Here is a 23,478-nt window from a genome sequence, read left to right as displayed (position 1 = left end):
TAAAGTCAGAATCTATTTTAATATAAAAAAACATAATTACACAATGATAAGCGGCGTTCACACTGTTCTGCTTATGTATTTACACCACGGCCTCCATGTGTAGGAGCTTCAGGGCTTCAGAGATCTGCGGGCTGGTGTCCATCTGTCCGTACATGCCCACCAGGAAGGCTCTGTGCAGCAGTATGGCGGCATGTTCTGCGGAGACGGGGAATTAGTGATACACAGAACAGCGAGAAAGGGGTTAAAAAGTGCATGTTTACATAACATAAGTTGCGGTCACTTAACTGGAACCCTTCAGGGGTTCAAATCTAAAGTTTCTTATACTGCAATATTTCAGTACCAGGCGGAAAATGAAAGGGGTTAAATAATTTTGTGGTGTCCCTGTTTCTATCTCTATTCGGACACTGCATAGACAGGGGCAGCCGTAGGGGACGATGGGGTTGGACGGGTGTCCCATTTATGGAATCGTCCCAGCAGTTGCGGTTTCGATGATGGCCGGTCCGGAACAAATGTGTCCTCGCTGGATAACCCCTTTAAGGGAATTATCCCTTTAAAGGGAACCTACCACCACAAATCTACCTATAAAAGGTAGATTGGGTGGTAGGTGGATCTATAGGATGCGAGGAAAGCCATTTTAAGGGCTAATCCTTACGTCCCCGCACTTTTCTTCGATCCTCCTACCCGAAATCTTCGGCGCGCAGCTCCTTGTAGCTGCACGTCCTTGTCCGACAAACCGGCCATCTGTGCATGCGCAAAACAGCAGGCCCGAAGATTTCGGGTAGGAGGATCGAAGAGGCTACTGGGGCATGGAGTAGCCGCGCCATGTAGCCTGAGCTCCGGCTACTCCACGCCCCAGTAGCCTCTTTAGAAAATTTACATATCCAGATAATAAAAGTTATTAAAAAAGTGCGAAGTCGTAAGGATTTGCCCTTAAAAGGACTATCCTCAGGCCCTATAGATCCACCTACCATCCAGTCTACCTTTATAGGTAGATTCGTGGTGGTAGGTTCCCTTTAAACATGCAATGTGGAAGTACAAGAGATACTCACCTTGGCAGAGCAGCGTGTACTCGGGCAGGTTTCTCAGAGCCGTCTGCACCACCTCAAAGTCTCTGCTGCCCAGGCAGTACATGAATGTGGGCAGGAAATCTGCAGCAATACTAAGCACACAAGAGGAGACACTTATTAAGACACAAGAACTCATAAGCATAATTGTAAAAGTTGATTTTAGAAGGGAGGAGGCCATGGGTAACAAATATAAGATCACCATAGTCACGATGCCTGGATCTATGAGTAATGTCCCTGGTTTATTATGGTAGATTTCCATTAAAGGGGTTGTCCCACAAAGCATGGATGGGTCCTCCACGGATCACAAGAACGTGGGTCCAATGTACCACCGAATACATGGGCTGCCCCGTTCATCTTTATGGAGCTGATGGAAATGAGTACGGAGCTCAGCAATCAGTGTCAGCTCCATATAGATGAATGGGACAGCCCATGTGTCTCAGGGTGCGATGGGGCTACATCAGACCCCCTATTCTAGTAATTAGTGGGGGACCAGATCACTGAGACCCCCAACAATCAGCAAGTTAGGCCCTATCCTTGCTTAGTGGGACAACCCTTTTAAAAGACATCTACCACCAGGATGAAGGACTGTAAACCAAGCTCACTGACATACTGGTATGTACCCCCTCTGGAAGGATCTGCTCTTCTTTTAGCTCTTTACACCCTTGTTCCTAAGAAAAATAAGTCTGAGGGGCTTCAGGCTCCATTAACATCCATAGAGACCGGAGCCCTGCAGACTCATTTGCATAATTTTCAAAAGCCTTTTTTTGGAAAACATGGGCTTAAGAAGCTACAAGAAGAGCAGATCCTGCCAGAGGGGGCACACACCAGTATGTCATTGTGCTTGGTTTATAATCTTTCATCCTGGTGGTAGATGTCCTTTAAATACTCAGACCAGCCCCTTTACGGGTAGCACTAGTTCCAGATACATTTGTTTGTGTTATGTAAAGATATACATGCATATTGTGTTTCCAGGTTGTAGTGTAACATAAGCGTAGTAACCACGTGGCAGTATTGTAGCTGCACCGTGCAGCGATAGTGGCGCCACTCACCTGGGATTACACTGGATGGCGCGCAAGGCCAGGGTGAAGGCCTGATTGCGGCACGATTCCTCGGCGGAGCTCATAAGCCTCTGGAAATCACTCTAAAGAGGAGAGACGTGCGACACTCAATGGACCTTCAATACAAACAGCGCACAACATTGATTCCCCCCCCATACCGCGCTCATAGAACACAGGTGCGGTGACCTTGTATCAGCACAGAATAAGATGGCAGCATCCCCTGCCGGGTAAGTGACAGGAGCCGGACCCACCAGGAGTACTGGAAGGATTAGGAGAGGTCACAGCGCTCACTTCATACTCCTGAGGTGCGAATTGTAATTCAATTCATCTACAACGCGGCTGCTTTCTCGTAGCGCCCTCTACAGGCAGTGTCTGGTATCCCAAATACACCGAAGAGAAAGGGTACAGCTGCAATACCGCACACTGCCAACACAGGAGAATGGAGCTGTATCTCAGTGTCCTAAAAATTTAGACCTTTAACCTTAAAGGGGTTGTCCATGTCTGTCAATAACGGTCTATTCTTAGGATGGGCCATGACCTGGGGATGAGTGGGGGTCAGCCGCCTTATCAGCTGAGTGCAGAGCTGGGAAAATACAGCTCTATTCACTGTGTAGTGGCCGTGCTGCGCTATTGCAATTCATATGAAGAAGAGCTAACCTGCAGTAACACAGCCTGACCACTACTCAATGTATGGAGCAGTCTGCTTCCAGCTCTGTACACTGATCAGTGAGAGGTCTGGGTGAGCCATTTTCTTTCCTCTGCCCCTTTTTAAAGGGATTGTTGCATGAAGACATCCCCTTTTCTTTTTAAAAAAAGCTGCTAGTGTAGCACTGCCCACTACAGGGAATGTGTGGTATTACAACCCATGTAATCTACAGATCTGTCAATGCAAAGCAGCTTATTGTTCTGACATACTCATATATTTGCCATCTTTATGTCCTGATAGGGAAAAATGGGTTTGTGAAAAAATAAAAAATCTCACCCGTTTACCTCTAAAAATCTCCTCCAGAGCCATGTTAAAATGAGCAGAAGAGAGTCAGATTTGCCCGAGATAAGTCAAGTTTAGAAGCTCCATGAGGATGGTCACTCCCTATCTTTGGTTCTGTAGTACCTAGGAACATGCTTTTGGTGGCAGCTTGTGATTCTGGAAGCTACAGAAACAGAGATACAGATTTTTATCTGCAGTTTGCATGTCCAACTATGTTTTTAACTACCTGTATATATGGTTCTGTAACTCACAAAACCACAAGCCTAATGTGAAGCAGGTTCGTAGGTACTACAAAACCAATTATGGGGACGTCTGAAGTGACCCTCCCACTGCAGCCTCTAAACTTGACTCGTCTCGGGCAAATATGACTGTATTCTCCTCATTTTAACATGACTTTGGAGGAGATTTTTACATAGTGGCTGATAGCAGTATAATCACTTGGATACAGTTAGATACATCACTATGTCTGGACGTACCGCAAAGAAGGAGAGGATTTCAGGCCTCCGCGTGGACATCTCATCTATGTCGCTCAGGACCTGCAGGATGTCTGCAAGAGAAAGAATCAAGCGCGACACATCAACGCAAATCCATCACAGCGGAGGAGCCGGGTCAGCGGGACACAATCGGCGGCTCGGATACAATTCATTTTGCAGAGAGGATGAAGTGTGATGACAGAGCGGCTCGGATCCTGGGAGCAGGGGCCCAGCTGCCAGCTCTGCACGACACACACCGCCTCGGGCAACGCTTTGGCTGAGCAGATCAGATTGCAGGCGGACGCAGCCGCGGACATGGAATTACTGAGCCGCATTAAACAAGCAAGAAAACAAGAAGCAAGACTCCATAGATCTCCGGAGCTCGTGGGATTTCTTTAATTATATTTGGCTCTGTCTAAACTTCTCTCTAATAAAATCGGACGGCGGCGTTCTTCCAAAGATGGTGAAATATCACAAGTGTTTGTAGCCCGTGGGTGGCGAGACGCCGCGCCGTGTTACTGAGCGCATCTTAGAGCCAAGCAGAGTCTATGAAGTGTAAGAATGTTATGCTGCAATGTACAGGGAGGTGTTATACACAGGCTTTGTATACAGAGCAAGATCACAGCTAGCACCGGCTATGCTTTTTAACCCTTTAGAGGTTATGGGCAATAGTAACCACAGCCCTGGGGGCACCGCCCTGGCATAGCACTGCACCCATTGTTTTGCCTGCACAGAGGCGCTGGAGGACACCCAGGTGAACATATAGCAGCAGATACAGAACTAGATAAAGGGGGCACGTGTCCAGCTTTGTCCGTCTGTTTTTTGGGACTTTTCTTGGCTTTTCTGTTGGTCAGATGATTCTTAGAGGTTATTCTGTACATGTGGCGTTTGCTCTTTAGTGAATTCGCTACTTTTTAAAGCAAAACTTCCAAGCCGATTTCTACACCTGGTTAGGGGCAGCCGTAGTTTTGCGCAAATTTTAGACTTTTTTATTTTAAAAAAAGTTGCAACTTTCACATCTGGAATCAGGTGATGACTCAGGGGAAGGCTGCAGAAAACTAGGCAATGACGAGACTGTTTTATATGCAAAAAAAGTCGCAAATGAACAAATGCGCCATGAAAAGTAAAAATTGTGCTCCACAGTGTTGGGTGCCTTTCATTATTCAGTATCTGTTTGAGGTTCCCGTCTCCTGCAGAACAGAGCCTGCGCTATTTCTGTGAGGCTGAGTTCACGTGCGGTTATAAGCATAAACTCAGGCTATACGTCGGGACATATACTGACAGATGGAAGCAAAGTTGTTGCCTGTATGAGCAGTACACAGCGTGAAAAAGACAGGATGGGAAGATGTAGTGAGTTAAGTCTTTCCATCCTGTTCCCTACTGCTGTGCAAAATAATACAAAGCCTATGGGGGCGGGTGCAGCATATTACACCCCTCCTCCAGGCTCGCTGAGAGGATACGTCGCCCAGCAGGAGAGAGGACACCAGTGATGTCACTGTCCATATCTGGGCAGTGACATTACTGGGGAAACACCTCTAACATCAGGGGGGAGGAGGGGTCCCCGGGTGACGTATCCCACTGTATAAGCACATAATGGAATACGTCTGTGCTGTATGTTAGGTTGGGAATCCGCCCGATGTGTCCTTGCAATGTATGTAGAGAATCGACATTTGAACCCGGCCCAAGGCGCTTCCCATTTACAACCCCTCAGCTATATATTGATAGCAGATGGATCTGGTATATTGAAATTTTGTTACAATTTATAGCATACAAGTGGGTGAAAAACTACAATTTCCAGCATGCCCAGACAGGTTGTAATCCAAACTGAAGCTTCCACGTGGCAGGAGAGTCACAGGCTACAGACCTCAGCTGTTGTGGGTGCATTAGTCACTATATACATTCAGATAGGGAACGTGCCGCTTACCCTCCACCGTGTGGCTGCGCGAGATCCTTTTCAGGTACGGAGCCATCTCTGCAGCGGTTAATGGTGTGAACATAGACACACTGACCAGGGGGAGGGAGCCCGCAGCAGGCTCATCTGTGCCAAAGAGAGGAAAGGAACCACTAAATGTACAAGGTGGATGCAGACATTTGTATATGAGGCTGAAGTGTAAAACCTTACAAGGGTAATAGAAAACATGTCTGCTTTCTTCCTTAAAACATCGCAAAGTCGGTCAACTGGTGGTGCCTGGTATTGCAGCACTACACAGATAAAAAAGAATATGTCTGAACTGCAATACAACACAGTGGACGGGCATGGTACTGTTTTCAGAAGGAAGCGGCCATGTTCTTCTAATCATGTGACCATGCACGTTACACACCTTCCTTCTCTTCATCCGCACTCTTCTCCAGTGTCCCACCTCTACTGGGTAAGCTGAGACCGGCCAGGAGAGACTTCAGCGTTGTCAGGTCATTGTTCTCAGAAGACAATCCACTGTGCACAAACACATAAAGAGCTCAATATGTACTCACATCAACAATCTTGGCAGGTGAGGTGACCATCGAACAGGTACCAGGACTCTCCTCCAATAGTAGGGATTAGGAGGAAAGTGAGAATGTGATTGAGCATGTTATAGGGCAGGAGGAGCTGAGCAGCTTGTATATAGTGTCCTATCTGCAGGCAGCATGTTATAGAGCAGGAGGAGCTGAGCAGATTGTATATAGTGTCCTATCTGCAGGCAGCATGTTATAGGGCAGGGGGAGCTGAGCAGATAGGACACTATGTACAATCTGCAGGCAGCATGTTATAAAGCAGAAAGAGCTGAGAAGATTATACATAGTGTCCTATCTGCAGGCAGCATGTTATAGAGCAGGAGGAGCTAGTACAAAGTGTCCTATCTGTAGGCAGCATGTTATAGAGCAGGAGGAACTGAGCAGATTGTACATAGTGCCCTATCTTCAGGCAGCATCTTATAGAGCAGGAGGAGCTGAACAGATTGTACATAGTGTCCTATCTGCAGGCAGCATGTTATAGAGTAGGGGCAGCTGAACAGATTGTATATGGTATTCTAAATCTTCTGACATCCAGTGTGTATCCTTTTCACAGAACACATATTTGTTATTGTTTTCAAAGAATTAGAAAACTAAAAAGGGATTTCAACAAGCCTGATAAATTGCTCTCAAGAGCAATAAGCCACCAACATAGGTGCATGACATTGCTTTATTCCCTTCTACAAAGAAATAAGACTTGAGCGCACAGTCAAGCAGTGTGCATGTGTTTAGGGCTTGGTAGGAATATCTATAACCAGCTATGCAAGGAGTCTATGGAAGGTATCCAGGATGCCCTATTTTGGGGTGTAACGTTAAACTAAACATTTGTAGAGTTGTCTAGTGTAATACATGGTGTGCAGGTTAAAGGGATCGTCCTCGGCTAACAATGACAGTCTGCTCCTGATGGAGCCTAGGTGATGGAACCATGTTCATTATACATGTGTTGTCTGTACTAACCCCTGGCCTTAAACGTGATCTCTGAGGTCAGAGATTGACGTCATGACCTAGGGTCTGCTGGGAGTGGAAGGTCCAGGGAGAGAATGGCTGCAAGATGAACCAGGCATGTCCTATTGTGGGGGGACGTTTCGACACTATTACTTTAAGACTCTAAATTTGCCCTTATGAGTAAATCTGAAAGATCCAGTGACACTGAGCAGCACCTGGCACTTATAGCTCATAGACATCTATGTATATAGGACATGGCAAACATGGACTATACAAATGACTTACTGGAGGGGGTCCGAGTGTTTCTGCAGGAAGGACACAGCTGCCTGGGCATCGCACGTGATGTACTTGTGGATGAACTGTACAAACTTACTGATGAAGCCGCCCAGCTGCCGGGAGTATTTTCTGTAATTCTGCACAGGAGATGGAGGAGCAGAGAATTAGCAGATGGCTCCTCCGCACCCTGTACAGGGGGTGGTCCGCACGCGGTGTCACATACCTGGAGAAGTTTAATGAAGGAGATGAGACAGTCCCATAAGGCTTCTTGATATTCACTGTGGAAAACCTGGGGCTGGAGAAGCTCCAACATGCCCAAGACGTGAGTGAAGAAGGTCAGGTGGTTCTGCTGGCGAAACTCGTGGAAGTTGAGGTGGACGCGGCCGTGAAGCAAAGCGGCGATCATTGGCAGATGTCTAAAAAGGAGATTTACATACAAAGCCCATTCAATGGAGTCCATTAGATACTACGCGAGCATCAGAAATTGCTGAGCACAGCGACTGTGTATATATGGCAGTAGGAGGGATACTGGAGCGCTGTGCTCAGCAATCCAGCAACACAATTAGTGTTGTGACAACAATTAGTGACAAGACACGTTCATGAGATCAGCAGTTGGTCCACAGGATCGGGGATAACACTCAAACTGAGTACAACCCCAGGCCAGGGGATAACTTGAATGTACCTTAGCAGCAGGATGGGATGGGCGACGGCGAGCTTACGACAAGCCATGTTGGCATCTGACATCCGGCTCTCCTTGCAGTCGCTGGTGTCAGCCAGAAGTGTAATGAAGCGGTGTATAAGATTGTCCATCTGACAGGAACAAGATGGGAACAACGTTAATCAGGCACAACCTCCCAAGGCAGCAGAGGTCAGTGTGAACAACGGAGTATACACTGATCACTACAGTAGTATGATCACAGGATCCGAGCACAAGTGTTAAAGGTACGGCAGGAGGTGCTAGGAAATCATAGTCCATCGGTACAATAGAACCAGGATTTAGGATTAAGACTGCTGCTCTCTACAGGTTTCTTGATGAAAGTCACATATCTGCCATACACAAACTTATCTCATCTACATCTAATAAGAAAGCATATACTATAATCCTGCATCGCCTGAACAAAGATGGTAGTGTCCTTTCTGCAGGCAGCATGTTATAGAGCAGGAGGAGCTGAGCACATTGTACATAGTGTCCTATCTGCTGGAACATATTATAGAGCAGGAGGAGCTGAATATATAATAAACAGTGTCCTATTTGCAGGCAGCATGTTATATAGAGCAGGAGGAGCTGAGCAGATTGTACATAGTGTCCTATCCGCAGGCAGCATGTTATAGAGCTGGAGGAGCTGATCAGATTGTACATAGTGTCCTATCCGCAGGCAGCATGTTATAGAGCAGGAGGAGCTGAGCAGATTGTACATAGTTTCAGAAGTCCTACACATAAAAGCTATAAAATATGAAGCAATACATTACAGTTTATCCTGAATCTAGTCTGTTATATACAACAATCTGCTCAGGTTCTCCTGCTCTATAACATTCTACCTGCAACTTACACTGACTGAGTGACAGGATGATGGGTGAATGTGTAAGTAGTTTATAAGTACATGTATAGACAATCCTCACCTTACAGGTGCTGGTGCTGTCGGCGGCGCCATCGCTGGTCAGTAATATCTCCGGCACGGCAGTGATCATCTCTGGCAGCTGCAGATAAAGCTGCAGAAGAAAGTCGCGGCAATGCTTCCCTAAAGAGCTGCAGAGATAAACACTGTATTAGAGGATTTCCGCTGACCTTTAAGCCCAGGCTTGTAATAACACAGAATCTATGGAGAGGATCAGGTAACAAATGTGTTTACTTAACACTACAATCCATAGAAAACCGAGGAGCTTTGGTGCGGGAGACTGATAAGAGGACGGGCGCAGGATAACACTCAGCTGTACAGCGGAGGGCGGGGGATGGGGTGCAATGGCTTCTCACCTGTTTCCCCATCGTTTTATACAGTTCGTTAAATGCTCCATAACCTTCCGGATGCTTTCCTGGTTGCCATGGCAACAGTTAATGAGAAGAGGGAGACGAGACTGGATCAGTGGGCAAGAGGTTTCCTCCGACCCCTGGTTCTTGGTTTCTGATTCTGTTATTATAAGGTCCACAAGGCAAATGAGCTCCGAGGGTTTCAGCTGCAGAACAAACTCCTCACGTCCCTTCTGTAAGAGGGAAACAGGATGAGTATTAAAGGGAACCTGTCATCAGCAATCAACTTTTAAGATGATGCAAATGAGCTAGAAGGGTGTTACCAAAGCCGTCTGGTGCTAACTTACACAGACAGGTTTCCCCTGATGTAATCTCCCACAGTGGGAGGGGGAAGTTCTCCTGCACAGGGTAACAGAGTGTAAATCTATATCATGGAGGGGTTCTGGTAACGCCCCTAGAGGCCTTCAGGTTATTTAGTATAATTTTAACAGTTGATTTTAGAAAGAAGGACGCCATGTTTAACAAAAATAAGATTAGCACAGTCACGGTGCCTGGATCTATGAGTATTGCCCCTGGTTTATCATGAAGGATTTTTACTGTAGGTTTCCTTTCGTTGTGCATATAAAAATCACGAAAAAAAACTTTGCTTGGAGAAAAAAAAAAAAAAATTTTGCTCAATACTGTACCTGTGGAGTGCGCTGGTCTCTTCCTTGCCATATCCGTGGGATGTGAACACAAGCCCATAGGAAGTCCAGGGAGGCCGATGGATCAAACCTGAGGACAAAGAAACAACATTATAAAAATTGCAGGATTTTGTTACATAAAGGAATAGAATTAAAACTACTACTTTGATATTGTAACCAATTAGTGAAGGGTTTCAATGACTTGTTCTGTATTGGTAAGGAGATGAGGTGTGTCAAAGGTTATGTATCAAGATTCATTACTAGCCAAGACACAGAATCCCAGTGTGGCGACCCAAAAGTCCTAAGACTCCCCTTTTATCAGAGATTCTCCATAGATTCTCATATAGGTTTCCAAGCACCGGATCCAGCGCCTTCAGCTCTGTGTTCAGCACCAAGGACAACACGCTGTGCATCACAGGGAACGTTCCTGGTTGTTGTAACTTTCTTGATAACTTTTGAACCGCAAGGGATATTACAGATCTGATTGAGGCAATCGATCTCTGGAACAATTCTAGGCTTAAGTGGCAGCACGGTGACTCAGTGGTCAGCATTACAGCCTTGCAGCGCTGTGGACCTGGGTTCAAGTCCCAAGGTAAACTGCAAAGAGTCTGTATGTTCTATCCGTGTTTGCATGGGTTTCCTCCGGTTTCCTCCCACACTCCAAAACATACTGGTAGGTTGATTAGATTGTGAACCCCATTGGAGACAGGGACCAATTTGGCAAACTCTGTGCAGCGCTGCGTAATCTGTGTGCACTATATAAATAAAGGAAGTATTATCATTATTCTTTGATCTGCTATGTGACCCCCCCACACACCTCCATTACTAGCGGTGCAGTGACGAGAGAGGAGTCTGTGCTTGTGTGCGATTTCTATAGGAATTTCAAGGAACCGCATCTTGATGACAGTGACGGTGTATGCTGCGTTACCATGTAGAGTGACCATTACCTCTGCTCTCGATGTTTGCTGAGCAGGATGCTGATGCACTGGTGGACGGTGCTCCAGTTAGACTGATGGGTCAGAAGAGCCAGGAGGTACGGGCGGAAGGAAGGGGACTGTGATCCCGAGGGAGACTTTACCTGGAGGACATAATATACAAGACGTAAAATAATTATTACCCTAATTCAGGCCCCCTGTAGGGGTTCACTCCCATTGTGTCAGGTATATATAGAGTTGAGATATTTCCCATCTATGTGTAATATCATTTCTACACAATCTGTCACTGTCACCTTGTATTTCTCATTAAATCACAATTCAGCAGCATCTTCCCTTATATGTAATCATTGTGCTGCCACTCTGATATTCCTCCAGCAAAACAGGAAAGCTGACTAATGATGATGATGATGTACCTTGTTCCATGAAAATAAGAGGCGCTGCTGCAGGTCAGGACAGCTGCTAATGACCTCAGGATCCAGAAGATCTAACCAGTCAATGAGAAGACCAGAGGAGGGCTTGCCGCGAGAGGTCTCCGAGCTGCAAAACAGACGAAGTTGGCGTTCAGTTTCAGTAATCGCCATTCTCAAAATGATGAAACAATGATTCTATATAATCTTCACGCCGCAGCTCTGGCCCCCCTCCCCATGCTTTGCGCCGCAGCTCTTCCCCCCCACCCCCCCATGCTTTACACCGAAGCTCTGTCCACCCTCCCCATGCTTTACGCCGCAGCTCTTCCCCCCAAGCTTTACACCGCAGCTCTGTACCCCCTCACCATGCCTTAAGCCGCAGCTCTGTCCCACCCCACCATGCTTTAAGCCACAGCTCTGCCCCCCCCACCATGCTTTACGCCCCAGCTCTGTCCCCCCCCCACCATGCTTTAAGCCACAGCTCTGCCCCCCCCCCCACCAAGCTTTACGCCCCAGCTCTGTCCCCCCCCACCATGCTTTACGCCGCAGCTCTGTCCCCCCCCCACCATGCTTTACACCGCAGCTCTGTCCCCCCTCCCCATGCTTTACGCCGCAGCTCTGTCCCCCCCACCAAGGTTTACGCCGCAGCTCTGTCGCCCCCCACACCATGCTTTACGCTGCAGCTCCTTCCCCTATGCTTTACGCTGCCTCCCCCTCCCCAATGCTTTACACTTCAGCTAGCCTTGTTGTCCAGTTATGGTTGTTGTCTAGTTAAGCTTGTCAGTCGGCTCATACTGATGGCCTTTCTAGGTAATACACAACACAATAAAGGACGACCTACCTGCAGCTCTCACTCCCCTTCTTCCCGGGTGTCTCTTCCTGCTCCTGCAGTAGTAAAGAGCTCACCACAGCCACAGGGCCTGTAGCAGTAAAGTGAGATGTGGTCTCTATAGTTACTGACAGCAGGGCGGTCAAAAACTCTTCCAAATAGGGAGATTTTGCTTCAATCAGTCCTTGGAGAACTAAGAACAGTGAAAAAAAAACAGTAATTATTATACCGGGAGCCGGTCCATACAAACACCTGGAAAATCATTTCCTCATTGGGACTGTATGTACAGACTGCTGCCACCAGGGAGAAAACAGTCCCATTAACTTGTCTCATACTTTAGATGTCATGGGGTGCAGGGCCGGAGGGTGCAGTAACATTTCTTTTGCTGCTGCGCGGGCACAGGACCCGCACCCGGAGGACCCTAGGGAGAAGAGTACCACTTCTGCCTTCTCCTTTCTTCATGCACTGCAGCCTGGTGTGCAGGGGTTAATTAGAGCTGCTGGGTCTTATCAGTGCCTGGACATGCTTATCAATATGGAGATGCTGGGACTTGTAGTATACCCACATTATACTCATCTTTCTATACTGTTCACTGATGCTCCATACCACTTACCTGGACATTCTGGGTCTTGTAGTCTGTTTCCACCCCTCTCTCTCTCTCTCTCTCTATGGTCTTGTTATATCCCATAATATCAACACGGAGAAATCTGGGAGTTGGAAAGGCATGCTGGGACCTTTAGTCCTTATCCTGTATACCCCTCTCTCTAATCTCTCCTGTGATCAGCATGGGTGCGCTGGGAGCTGTAGTCCGCTTCCTCCCGTTATATCCATTTTCCTGCCCTGTTCCTCATTACTCCCTACCACTAGTGTGGGCATGCTGTGCCTTGTAGTCAAATTCTTCTTCTTACACTCTTCTCTTTCTATCATCCCCTATAACGCCAAAAATACAGGACTAATACAGTCCTCCTCCACAGTGACTATAGTATCTACAGTATATTGTCCCCTGATATCCTGGGAAAACAGGACTAAAAGCGGATTCAAGATTTTTCGGCTTAAACATCATTTGCCATTCAGACGATGGAAAGAGTTTTATTCTGCACAAAGTATTGATTGGATATTGAGAATTGTAATGCTGCACTTAGAACCAGTATTCAATTTCATATCAGGATATTGGGACAACTCTGCTACAGCAGCACTGAAAGAACCCATCGCTTACAACCTAACAAGATAAAACCCTGGGAGGGGTCGTCTCTCACCTTTACCGATGATTTCGGGTTCCACGTTGCACTTATCCCCGGATTTCAGCGTGGTGATGATGGCGCACAGCGTGGAATTAATCACATCTGGTTCCCGACAAAATGCCAAAGCTTCTGCCAAGTGTAAGAATCCTCCGCGCACTGACAGAGAGATCATGAGACGGATGAAACGCTTCTGCTAAACAACGGACTCTAATAGTGATTGCAAATACATGTCATGTGATCAATCTACCCCTTGTATCGGAGAGGAGGTTTCCAGATTTAACCCCATTGAAATACTGCCTCCCCCCCTTTTGTGTCATTAACCCCTTAAGGACGCAGCCATTTTGTAGCTTAAGGCTCAGCCCGATTTTTTGGATTCGGACTTGCTTCGCTTTATATGGTTATAACTTTTGAACACTGTTACTTATCAAAACGATTCTGAGATTGTTTTTTCCCCACATGTTGTACTTCATTTTAGTGGTAAATTTTGGCAGATAAGTTTTGCGTTTATTTACAAAAAAAAGAAAATATGATAAATTTTTTGAAAAATTTGCCATTTTCGAAATTCTAAATCATTGCGTTTTCAGGCAGATAGATTTACCACCTAAATAACTTGCTGAATAACATTTCCCATTTGTCTACTTTACATTTTCATAATTTCTGAAATGTCTGGATAATTTATTTTGATGTCACGCGGCTTACAAATAGAATATCGCTTTTCCGGATTTTCAGAATTGACTATTTTGGGGATAAATACAGTTTTGAATGAAATGTTACATATTTAGCATCAAAACCCCCTATATAACCGACCCATTTTCAAATCTGCACCCCTCAAGCTATCAGAAACAGCTTTTACGAAGATTGTTAACCCCTTGAGATCTTCATAGTAATTGAATCAAAATGGGGGTGAAATTTAGAATGGTCAAATTGTTCCCTTATACGTTCATTTAGCCCTAAAATTTACACATTTCCAAAATATAAAAAGAGAAAACCCACCATACAATTTGTTCTGCAATTTCTCCTGAGTACAAAGACCCCCCCACATGTGGCTGTGACTTGTTTTATGGGCGCACAGCGAGGTGCAGAAGGGAAGGAGGGCGCTGCAGCTGCCAGGATTTTAGTTTTCTCGTTGCCCCCTTTTGAAGGCTATAAAATTTTCGCTTTTTCGTTATTTGGGTCATGTGACGGCATTTTTTTTGCGGGATGAGATGCTTTTTCCATTGTTACCATTTTGGGGTTGGTATCACCTATTGTTGAAAATTTAGGAACTTTTTTTGAGGGCAGGAGTAGAAAAGCATCAATTCTGTACTGGATTTTTTACTTTTTTTTTTTTTGGTGTTCACCGTATAGACTAATAATCATGTTATCTTTATTCTATGGGTCGATACGATTACGGGGATACCAGACATGAATATATTTTCTTACGTTTTACTAAATTTGTCAAACAAAACCCTAATGTGGGGAAAAATCTATCATTTATGTATTGCCGTCTTCCAAGTGGCATAACATTGTTACTTTTTTGGCTACGGAGCTGGTTGATGGCTTGTTTTTTGCGGGACATGTTGTACTTTGCACCAGTATCATGTCTGAGTACATACGGTTTTTTGATCGCATTTTATAGCATTTTTTGTGGGATTGAAAAGGTAAAAATCATAATTTTTGGAGGGTTTATACCAGTTTTTTTTTATGGCGTTTATCGTGGGGGTTCAATAATGATTTACTTTTATTCTACGGGTTGTTACGGACGCGGTGATACTATATATGTGGGGTTTGTGTTATGATTTAGACTTTTTTTGAGTTATATGTCTCTTTATATGTTTTGGGAGTTTGGGGCATTTTTAGTGATTTATGACTTCATTTTTTTATTGAATAACTTTTTTTTTTTTACTTTTTCACTTTTATACCATGGGACATGAAGAAGCAATCTTCTGATTGCTTCTTCATGATAATATTCTGCAATACTCATGTATTGCAGAGTATTATCAGTGTCAGCCTATGCACTTGCATAGGCTGGCACTGTGCCAGTAAGATGACGTCACAGACGCCATCTTACTGGCAATTCTAGCAAGTAACTCTGGGGTCCAGATCGGACCCCAGAGTTACTATAGCAACGATCGGCGCCCCCCGAAAACGGTTCGGGGGGGGGGGCGATCGTGGAGGAAAGACCCCCCAGATGCAGGTTAGATGCCGTGGTCGCGCTGACCGCGGCATTTAACGGGTTAAGCACCCGCGATCGGAGACAACTCCGATCGCGGGTGTTACACTGGGGTGCCGGCTATTAGTTACAGCCGGCACCCCGTGTTTCCCGATGCCGATGGGATATATTTGCCACGGAGCGTGAAGGGGTTAAAGAACGGAATTTCATCATTCAGATCACATAAGGCATAATGTTCTGTGAACGGCAGAACTTGTCTTACAGACATTTCAAATCCAGGCAGGAACTGGATCTTTATCCTAATCTTGCATTTCTAACTATGTCTTTAGCTACAGAACAGAAGAAAGGGGCTTCTGAAGTGACACTCCCCCTGCAATCACTAAACTTGACTCATCTCAGATACTAAAGTGAGAAGAGTCATATTTGCCTGACTTTGGGTTAGAGAATATTTTTATAGGTAAACGGATGAGATTTCACATAAAAGAGGGAATCCTAAAAAGGACCTTTTTTATACCCTACCCAAGGGCACTAGTAGCTTAGTGGGGTTAAACCTGGTGATCGGTCTTCTTTAATAAATTGTAATTATGCAAAACACTATTCCGTTTTCTGAATGTTGTGGTTGACCATCAAATTACTGTTGGTTCCGATCTGGGTTTTAAAGGTGTATTACTACCTTAGGCGTTATAACATATCCACAGATATATCAAATATGTGTCATAGTCGTCAGTCCCTGACTTGGGACTAGCATTTATCTCCACAACATGCGTATTTTTTAACACCGCTTCCTATTCTTATACAAAGGGACAATTAGCATTATTCTCTAACAGTAGAAGAAACCCAAAATCGATAATAGGTTTTGGAAGTAATAAAAGTATAGCAATGTAAAATGTCTACTAAAATATTTTGTGTATCTTGATAAATGTGCAGTGTACCATCGCTGATCCGATGCTTGGATGAGTACTGGGTGGCGAAGGACTTGAGCTGAGCTTTTAGGGGTCCCTCCTCGACGCCGGGACTTTCCAACCACTGCAACATCTGCATGAGCACCTTGAAGAAGAGCGATGAGAAGGCCGTATCCTGGGGCACACAGCGCTGGGAGAAGAATTGTAAACTCATCAGAGATTGCACCCAATTTATAATGCAGTCAATCCCACAAGGAATTTGGGCCATGAAAATAAACTTGCTAGCCCTATACACAGTGATTACTTCTATGTTGAAGTCCCAGCAGCACTTACCCTTGCAAGCTGGCACTATAAGTTAGCTGCAGTCTATGCAGGAATACTGATTTAGGTATAATATAGGTATTTAATAATCCTGAGGATGGGTCCTCGGTATAAAATCATTGAGGGATTTCATCCTTCCCTTTCTAAATAGATGGGTAAAATCATTATCATAAGCAAAATGCATTCAATATGCCATGTCCCGTGTCCCGATCTTCCCATATATGATGCAGAATATGCAATTACTCACCTGATACTGATAGAGTTGTCTCATCAGAGGACAAGAGATGAAATGATTTCTGTGCATAGCCAGAACTAGGGCACCGCTGTGAGGAGAGCTGAGGAGAGCAGCCACCGCCTGCAGCAAACGCACAGCGATACCGGTCAGCTGAGTGTTCCCCTGCCGGATCCGAGCTAGCTCCTGACCCAGTGCTTGCTGGAGGGCGAGGGATATGGGCCGGGGATTGGCGTTCTGCCATCTAGGATCTGGGTTCAGAGGGAAAAGCTGAAATGAAATGATGACTGGTTAGGTACAGCCTGTCAATATAAGGCCCCTTATACATGAACGCATGCTACACCTGGGTCCGAACCGGGGCATAGCATACATTCGGCTGGAGAAGGAGTACTCATCCCTCCTCTCTCTTCATAGAAAGCTGTGCTGCTGTGTCATATTAACGACAAAAGATAGGGCATGCTCAATCTTTTACCAGCTCAATGCACTACTATGGTGGCTGTATGTTAGCTGCTGTTCATACAGCAAGCATACAGCTGCCATATACATTGGTATGCATGGTAGCCCAAGTCTAATAGACAGGCGTTACTTTAGATAAAGAATAGGCCCATAGACTTCCATAGAGCCTCTAATGCTGCTATACAAATCAGAAAATCTACAATGCCACAATCCAAAGTCCTTGAGGCCCAAGGCTATGTTCACATGATGTCAAGCAGCATCTCAGAATCAGGTGCATTTTGCTTAGTTTATCTCTCCCCCTACATTCCTGGTGTGAGGTGAGATACAGCACTTACCTGAAGAAACATCCCAGCTAAGTCATCTTCTGGTCCCAGTACTGGGATCTGAGTGAGGCCTCTGGGTCGCACCTGTCCCTGGGGCACTTCAGTGCTGGGTTTTCGTTTTACTACGTCAGCGCTATCTGAAATTTCAAAGGAGAGAAAAAAAAGTTACCCATGTTCCCCACTCACATTTACTAATTTATTTCCAGGAGGAGAACAAAACGGTAAAAAGCAGAGGTCATAGTGCTACACAAATGTAATGACGGTAACCTTGTATTTCTGAATACACATACAGCAGCTACATTATTAAGACTGTATAGTGGCTGGATTTGTACTTGCCTCGTCTTGGTGGTATTGAAGCGGTCAGCAGACTATGAAATGTCTGGCCCCCTGTCGCTCCTCTCTCGTGCTGAACCTCCACCAGATGAGCCATATAATCTGGGGAACAAAGGAAAAATTAAAAAGTTGAAAATTTTACCCCAATTCCTAAGGTCTTTATGCACACAAACAGAATTGGGACAGTGATCCGGCTGCATAAACGCCTGTGGCACCCAGTCATGGTGTGGTGACTGCAAGCTGTCTCTAAGCATGGAAAAATATCGGACATTTACTACATTTTGCAGTATTATGTTGCCGGTGCTCGGCTTTCAAACGAGAGAGGAGGGGTGTGGAGCATTTACCCCTCCTCTAGCCTGCACCTGATGCTCATCCATTCGTGTGCTTGAAGCCTCAGTCTTAGGGTACATTCACAAGCGGTAGGCCGCCGGGACGCCATTGCTATTCTATGGGAATATATATGCAGCCGCAAATTTGCGGCCGCATGTACGTCCCCCCAGACGGCCGTGTGAATGAGCCCTTAGATAACAATCTAGACCAAAATAATCATAAAACATAAAACCTTATGCCAAAATGCAACCAAAACAGAACACCAAGACGCTCAACTCACTCTTATCCATGATGTTTTGCTCCAGTGACTGCGGTTCGTGGGACACGGCCTGGTCCAGATACTGCAGCAGTTTGCTCATACTGGACACTGGGATCCCAAAGGACTGGACAAAAAGCAACAACTGCTGCGGCTCCAAATCCTGCAAAGCTACGAGCATACACAAAAGTTACAAAAAAAAGAAAAATTCTTAATACATACGCAATATATGTATCGATTTTATACAGTATAGATTCTGGGATGTTAGAAATCACACAGGGGCATGTAGGAGGCTGTGACGCAATATGTGGTGATGCATACTAGCCCAAAACACGCCAAATGGAATATACTGGGTGCATGAGGACACCTAGATAACATATAACACCTCATATATACTGGGGAATAAATGGATCCCAAGTGTTCATAAATGACATACCCAGAAGTGTCAGCTAACGTGTAACCTACCAGCATCTACAAGACGAGGAACCTCAGAGCGAATCATCCTCAGCTTCAGCCAGTCAGGAAGCAGTAACGCTTCTTCTGAGGTGTCCACCAGGAACGCTGTAGGAAGAGGTTTCTTCTCAGGAAACCAGATGTCCAGCAAAGCAAAGAAGTCACTGGGACCTAGCAGCAAATCATACAAGGTGAACATCCATGTCAAATGTACCTGAACGGATCCTTCAAGGAACGCAGCAGAAACACAACTCTTACCCCGAGGAGGTCCCAAGGTCAGCAGGATGACCATGGCGTGGACAACCAGAATATGCATTGTAGCCGTTTCTCCGGTGATCCAACGTAAGAAAACCTGATCCTGTGATTCAGACTGAGAACAACACATAGAAAGGAGTAGATGTGAGATTGTATGTGCGACCACCATTAAGATATATCTGTGATTATAGCTAATCTATAGAGACCAACCTGTGGTAGTGATACACCAGCTCCTTACATGCAGCCTGAGCCAACAAGACTGGGGTTTGTCAGGCAGGTATTACATACATAAGGGATTTGTTAAGCAGTAGAATAACATTGGACACTCCTGCTATATGGTTTACCACCTGTCAATTTCATTTCCAGAAGGAGCAGGACCCCAGTGATAACAATAGCAGAGGTCACAGAGCTCCCAGTCTACATGCAGAAGCCGTGCACAATCCATCATGATTAACCAGGGACATTTACTTGTAGACCCAGGCAACATGACTGTGGTATCTTCTTATATTTGTTATCCATGGCCTCCTTCCTTCTAAAATCAACTTTCATAATCATGCCAATGAGCCAGAAGGGCTCAGGGGTGTTGTCAGAGTCCCTCTGAGCTGCAGTTTCACAGGCTGTTACACTATGCACTTCCCCCTCCCTCTGTCTGCTCTTTTTCTCGCAAGGTTTCATAGCCTGTGAAGCTACAGCACAGAGGGGCTCTGGTAACGCCCCCCAGTGTCCCTGGTATATATGCTTGAGTTTGATGGTAGACTTCATTCAATTACAATAAAATACAAACCCAAATAAGCAAAGCCTTAAAGGGGTTTTAGCACAAAAAAAGTTAGGTCCTATCCTGCTGATCAGTAGGGGTCTTAGTGATGGAACCCCCAGAGATCACTAGAAAGAGGGGTCCGATATACCCCAGTCAGACCCCTTGTTGCTCCCCGACATGAGCTGAACAGCAGGAAGCGCATATCCAACCTGCCCGTACATCTCAGGGAGCGACTAGGGTACATCCGACCCAATCAGACCCCTTGTTCAAGTGGATAGGGCCCAACTTGTTTTGTGGGAAAACCCCTTTAGATGAAAAGAGACGGAAATGGAGATCTACGCACCCAACTGTACACTTCATCTCCTTCCTTAGTTTTTCGCATGCGTTTGACGTATCGCGAGAAGATGGAGAGGAGGGCGGACAGGACAGCATTGGACTCCGGGCAGTACGACAGTTTGGAGAAAAGGTGACCCATTATTGTGGAGCGCTCCACCGTCAGGCGAGCCACGTCCTGCAAGAGATGTAACCAATCAATGCGCTCCCAAAGCAAAGGGGTTGTCCCATGTGAGACATTTATACCCTTATCCACAATGTAGGGGAAAACTATTTGATCAGTGGGGTTTCGACTGCTGTGAGAGGTGTATTATCTATAAATAAGAGTAGGTTACTATAATGAGATGGGATGATTGAAAAGTAATCCCTACAGAGCAGGGAGCGACAATCTAGTACTAGCCTCAAATTGGTAAAAATTGTAGGATAATAGGATTTTTTGGAAATGTGTAAAATGTTAATTTAAAAACAGCCCCTTACCAATGCAAGTTCATTATGTTGTCCCTGATCTTCTACCGGTGCATGCTGGGACAGGTACACTAGATAAGCGCTTATGGTTCTCAAGTCAGTCTCCATATGTATAGCCTGAGAACGACAAAAAAAATTAGAGAAACAATGGCCGAATTGTAAAGGATTTACATCTATACAGATCCAGGTACCTGCTGTAACGCCACCGCAGTGGTCCCCTTCACACTGTCAAATAGCGGGAGCCTGGGCAAATCTCTCAGCAACCACTGATATCCCGGGATCAGCTCAGAGTCACAGGAGTCGTCATCCATAGCCTGATCCTTCTCATCTGCGTCCTGAAGACCTCGTGAGGTCAGCACCATAGAGAGACCCTGGGAAAATGGGGGAGGCAAAAATGTCACTACAAATCCAAAACACAAACCTAAAATTATGAATACACCATACATTAAAGGGAATCTACCACCAGGGTGAAGGACTGTATGCAAATGAGCCCGAAGGGCTCCAGGCTCCATAGGTGTTAATGGACCCTGGAGCCCCTCAGGCTCATTTGCATACAGTCCTTCACCCTGGTGGTAGATGTCCTTTAAATCTTTACCTTCATAGCCAGGACCCTTGAGGAAACCTGAGGGGAGCTGAGGCGTCGCAGGAAGTAATCCAGCACTTCACACGTTGTTTGCTCATCCGCTTTGGGGCCCAGAAGCAAATCTTGAAGACGGCTGAGGAGCTGCCTCTGTTTCTGCTGCCGCTACAATGTGAATAGAAGAACAATCAGTATGGAATATGTAAGCAGCCTGTGCTAGACCGTATAAACTTATAACAATACAGATCTTATTAAAGGAGGTCAATATGACGCTCTTCTGATCTCAGTCATGTACAGAGTTTATGAATATCTTTAGGCCATGATCTTTGCATATGGCAGAGTGTTGCACAATGTAGCGAATCTAGTGAAAACGCTTGCATGTAAAGAGTCGTCTCTAACCTGGTGCTTCTTGGCTCTCTGTTCCTTGCTCTCATTCTCCTCATCATCGTCCCCTGTCCCAGACTCATCCGCAGCATCATGGAGCAGGAATTCACAGAGACACTGGACAGGGAGGACATCCAAGGAGCCCTCACTGGACTGAACCAAATCCGCAAGCCAGGGCATAGACTGGGATGACGCCTGAAAAAGGACACATCCAAAATTATAATACAATATTTTAAACACCATGTATTCAGTGTAAACCAAATGCATTTTCCTATAACCTGGTAGACCTGTATTTTTAAAGGAAATCCACCACTAGGATGAAGGGCTGTAAACCAAACACACTTACATGCAAGTATGTTCCCTCTCTGGCAGAATCCGCTCTTCTTTTAGCCTCCTATGCCCTTGTTTCTACAATAAAAGACTCTAAGAATTATGCAAATGAGCATCAGGGGCTCCAGGCTCCATTTACGGCTATGGAGTCTAGAGCCCTGCAGGCTCATTTGCGTAATTTTATTTTTTTTGTAAAAACAAGGGCATAAGAAGCTCCCACCAACGTGTAAGTGTGCTTGGTTTACAGCCCTTGATCTGGGTAGTAAATTTCCTTTAATATCCATAGAAATAGCAGGTCCATTAAAGAAGTATATTGACGGGGGGAGACTGTGGGATGGTGTCTGCTTAATGATCGTTCAGGCACTTCTCCCCTGTTCTGATATTCCAGACTATATTAATAGTTCAATTCCAACAAACCTGTCTTTGGATGATATTCAGAAGAAAATCGGGATTACGACTGCGGCAAAGCAGGTGACCGAGACGCAATGACTGGTTCAAAGATTTGACCTGCTCTATGGCATTAGGGGGCGGGCGACGTGGAGGACCCCTAAAAGTAATGATGGAAAATATTCTATTAGTGACTATGAAACTTTTGCAGAGAAAAAAAAAAGCTTTTAAACAAAGCCAAAGAGTTGTGTGAGTACAGAACAACTATAACATAAAATACACATCATGTAGGACACATGCAGAGGATGGAGCGTACTGTGGGTCCAGGCTGGTGAGCTGGGACAGGAGAAGGCTGTTGCTCTCCGTTATAGTTTGCTTGGTGGAAGCGGCAGCCAGGTGACTCTCGAAGGCCAGAATTTCCTGCTTCTCCCTTTGTGATATCTGAAGTTCTCGGTTAATGATCTCCGTCCTGGTCTCCTCATCTGTTACGGTGCACGGTGGGAAAGAGTAATTGCTGCCGGAGAACAAAAAAAAAAGGGATAAAAGAATCCAGGGACAGAGAGAGTAAGAAAACTGAATACAACAAGGGCAATGTAACAATACAACAGTACAATATTACTTCCCACATTCATAGAAACAGACCCGTATGTTGGCTCAATTCCATGGACTGCACACACTGCACAGGACGAACATGCCTGCATCATACAGAAATATGATGCAAGGACTCCCTGTCTTCAGCAGAACTGCCGCTCCGGTACTTTCCTAACAGTTTCAATGCCGGCACTGAAGTTCAGCCAACGGACAGGGCGTCCTTGGATCATGCGTGTGATGCAAGGACTTCCCGACTGTGTGCAATGTGTGCGGTCAGTGG

The 23,478-nt window shown here is 45.5% G+C and overlaps 1 protein-coding gene across 1 annotated transcript in view; it reads right to left on the bottom strand.

The window, feature by feature from the left end:
- Nucleotides 1-23,478, bottom strand: part of INTS1 (integrator complex subunit 1) — a 38,956-nt gene continuing 15,478 nt past the window's right edge. The window contains exons 19-48 of the mRNA XM_072120381.1: nt 22,924-23,121; nt 22,638-22,767; nt 21,906-22,085; nt 21,522-21,671; nt 21,118-21,297; nt 20,939-21,043; nt 20,472-20,639; nt 19,375-19,486; nt 19,129-19,287; nt 18,688-18,834; nt 18,081-18,179; nt 17,757-17,881; nt 16,981-17,235; nt 16,443-16,602; nt 13,374-13,514; nt 12,130-12,310; nt 11,295-11,418; nt 10,894-11,024; nt 9,950-10,037; nt 9,270-9,496; nt 8,918-9,044; nt 7,980-8,107; nt 7,521-7,713; nt 7,307-7,434; nt 5,908-6,020; nt 5,511-5,624; nt 3,590-3,660; nt 2,117-2,208; nt 1,050-1,159; nt 1-195 (exon numbers count right to left, since the gene is read on the bottom strand). Of these exons, the coding sequence (XP_071976482.1) occupies nt 80-195; nt 1,050-1,159; nt 2,117-2,208; nt 3,590-3,660; nt 5,511-5,624; nt 5,908-6,020; nt 7,307-7,434; nt 7,521-7,713; nt 7,980-8,107; nt 8,918-9,044; nt 9,270-9,496; nt 9,950-10,037; nt 10,894-11,024; nt 11,295-11,418; nt 12,130-12,310; nt 13,374-13,514; nt 16,443-16,602; nt 16,981-17,235; nt 17,757-17,881; nt 18,081-18,179; nt 18,688-18,834; nt 19,129-19,287; nt 19,375-19,486; nt 20,472-20,639; nt 20,939-21,043; nt 21,118-21,297; nt 21,522-21,671; nt 21,906-22,085; nt 22,638-22,767; nt 22,924-23,121 (4,252 nt within the window). The 3' untranslated portion in view covers nt 1-79. The remainder of the gene's footprint in view (nt 196-1,049; nt 1,160-2,116; nt 2,209-3,589; nt 3,661-5,510; nt 5,625-5,907; nt 6,021-7,306; nt 7,435-7,520; nt 7,714-7,979; nt 8,108-8,917; nt 9,045-9,269; nt 9,497-9,949; nt 10,038-10,893; nt 11,025-11,294; nt 11,419-12,129; nt 12,311-13,373; nt 13,515-16,442; nt 16,603-16,980; nt 17,236-17,756; nt 17,882-18,080; nt 18,180-18,687; nt 18,835-19,128; nt 19,288-19,374; nt 19,487-20,471; nt 20,640-20,938; nt 21,044-21,117; nt 21,298-21,521; nt 21,672-21,905; nt 22,086-22,637; nt 22,768-22,923; nt 23,122-23,478) is intronic.

This window comes from Engystomops pustulosus, chromosome 8 (assembly GCF_040894005.1).
Source record: "Engystomops pustulosus chromosome 8, aEngPut4.maternal, whole genome shotgun sequence".
NCBI lineage: Eukaryota > Metazoa > Chordata > Amphibia > Anura > Leptodactylidae > Engystomops > Engystomops pustulosus.
Note: the sequence above shows the minus strand (reverse complement) of the source record. Positions and strands in the feature narration are given on the sequence as shown.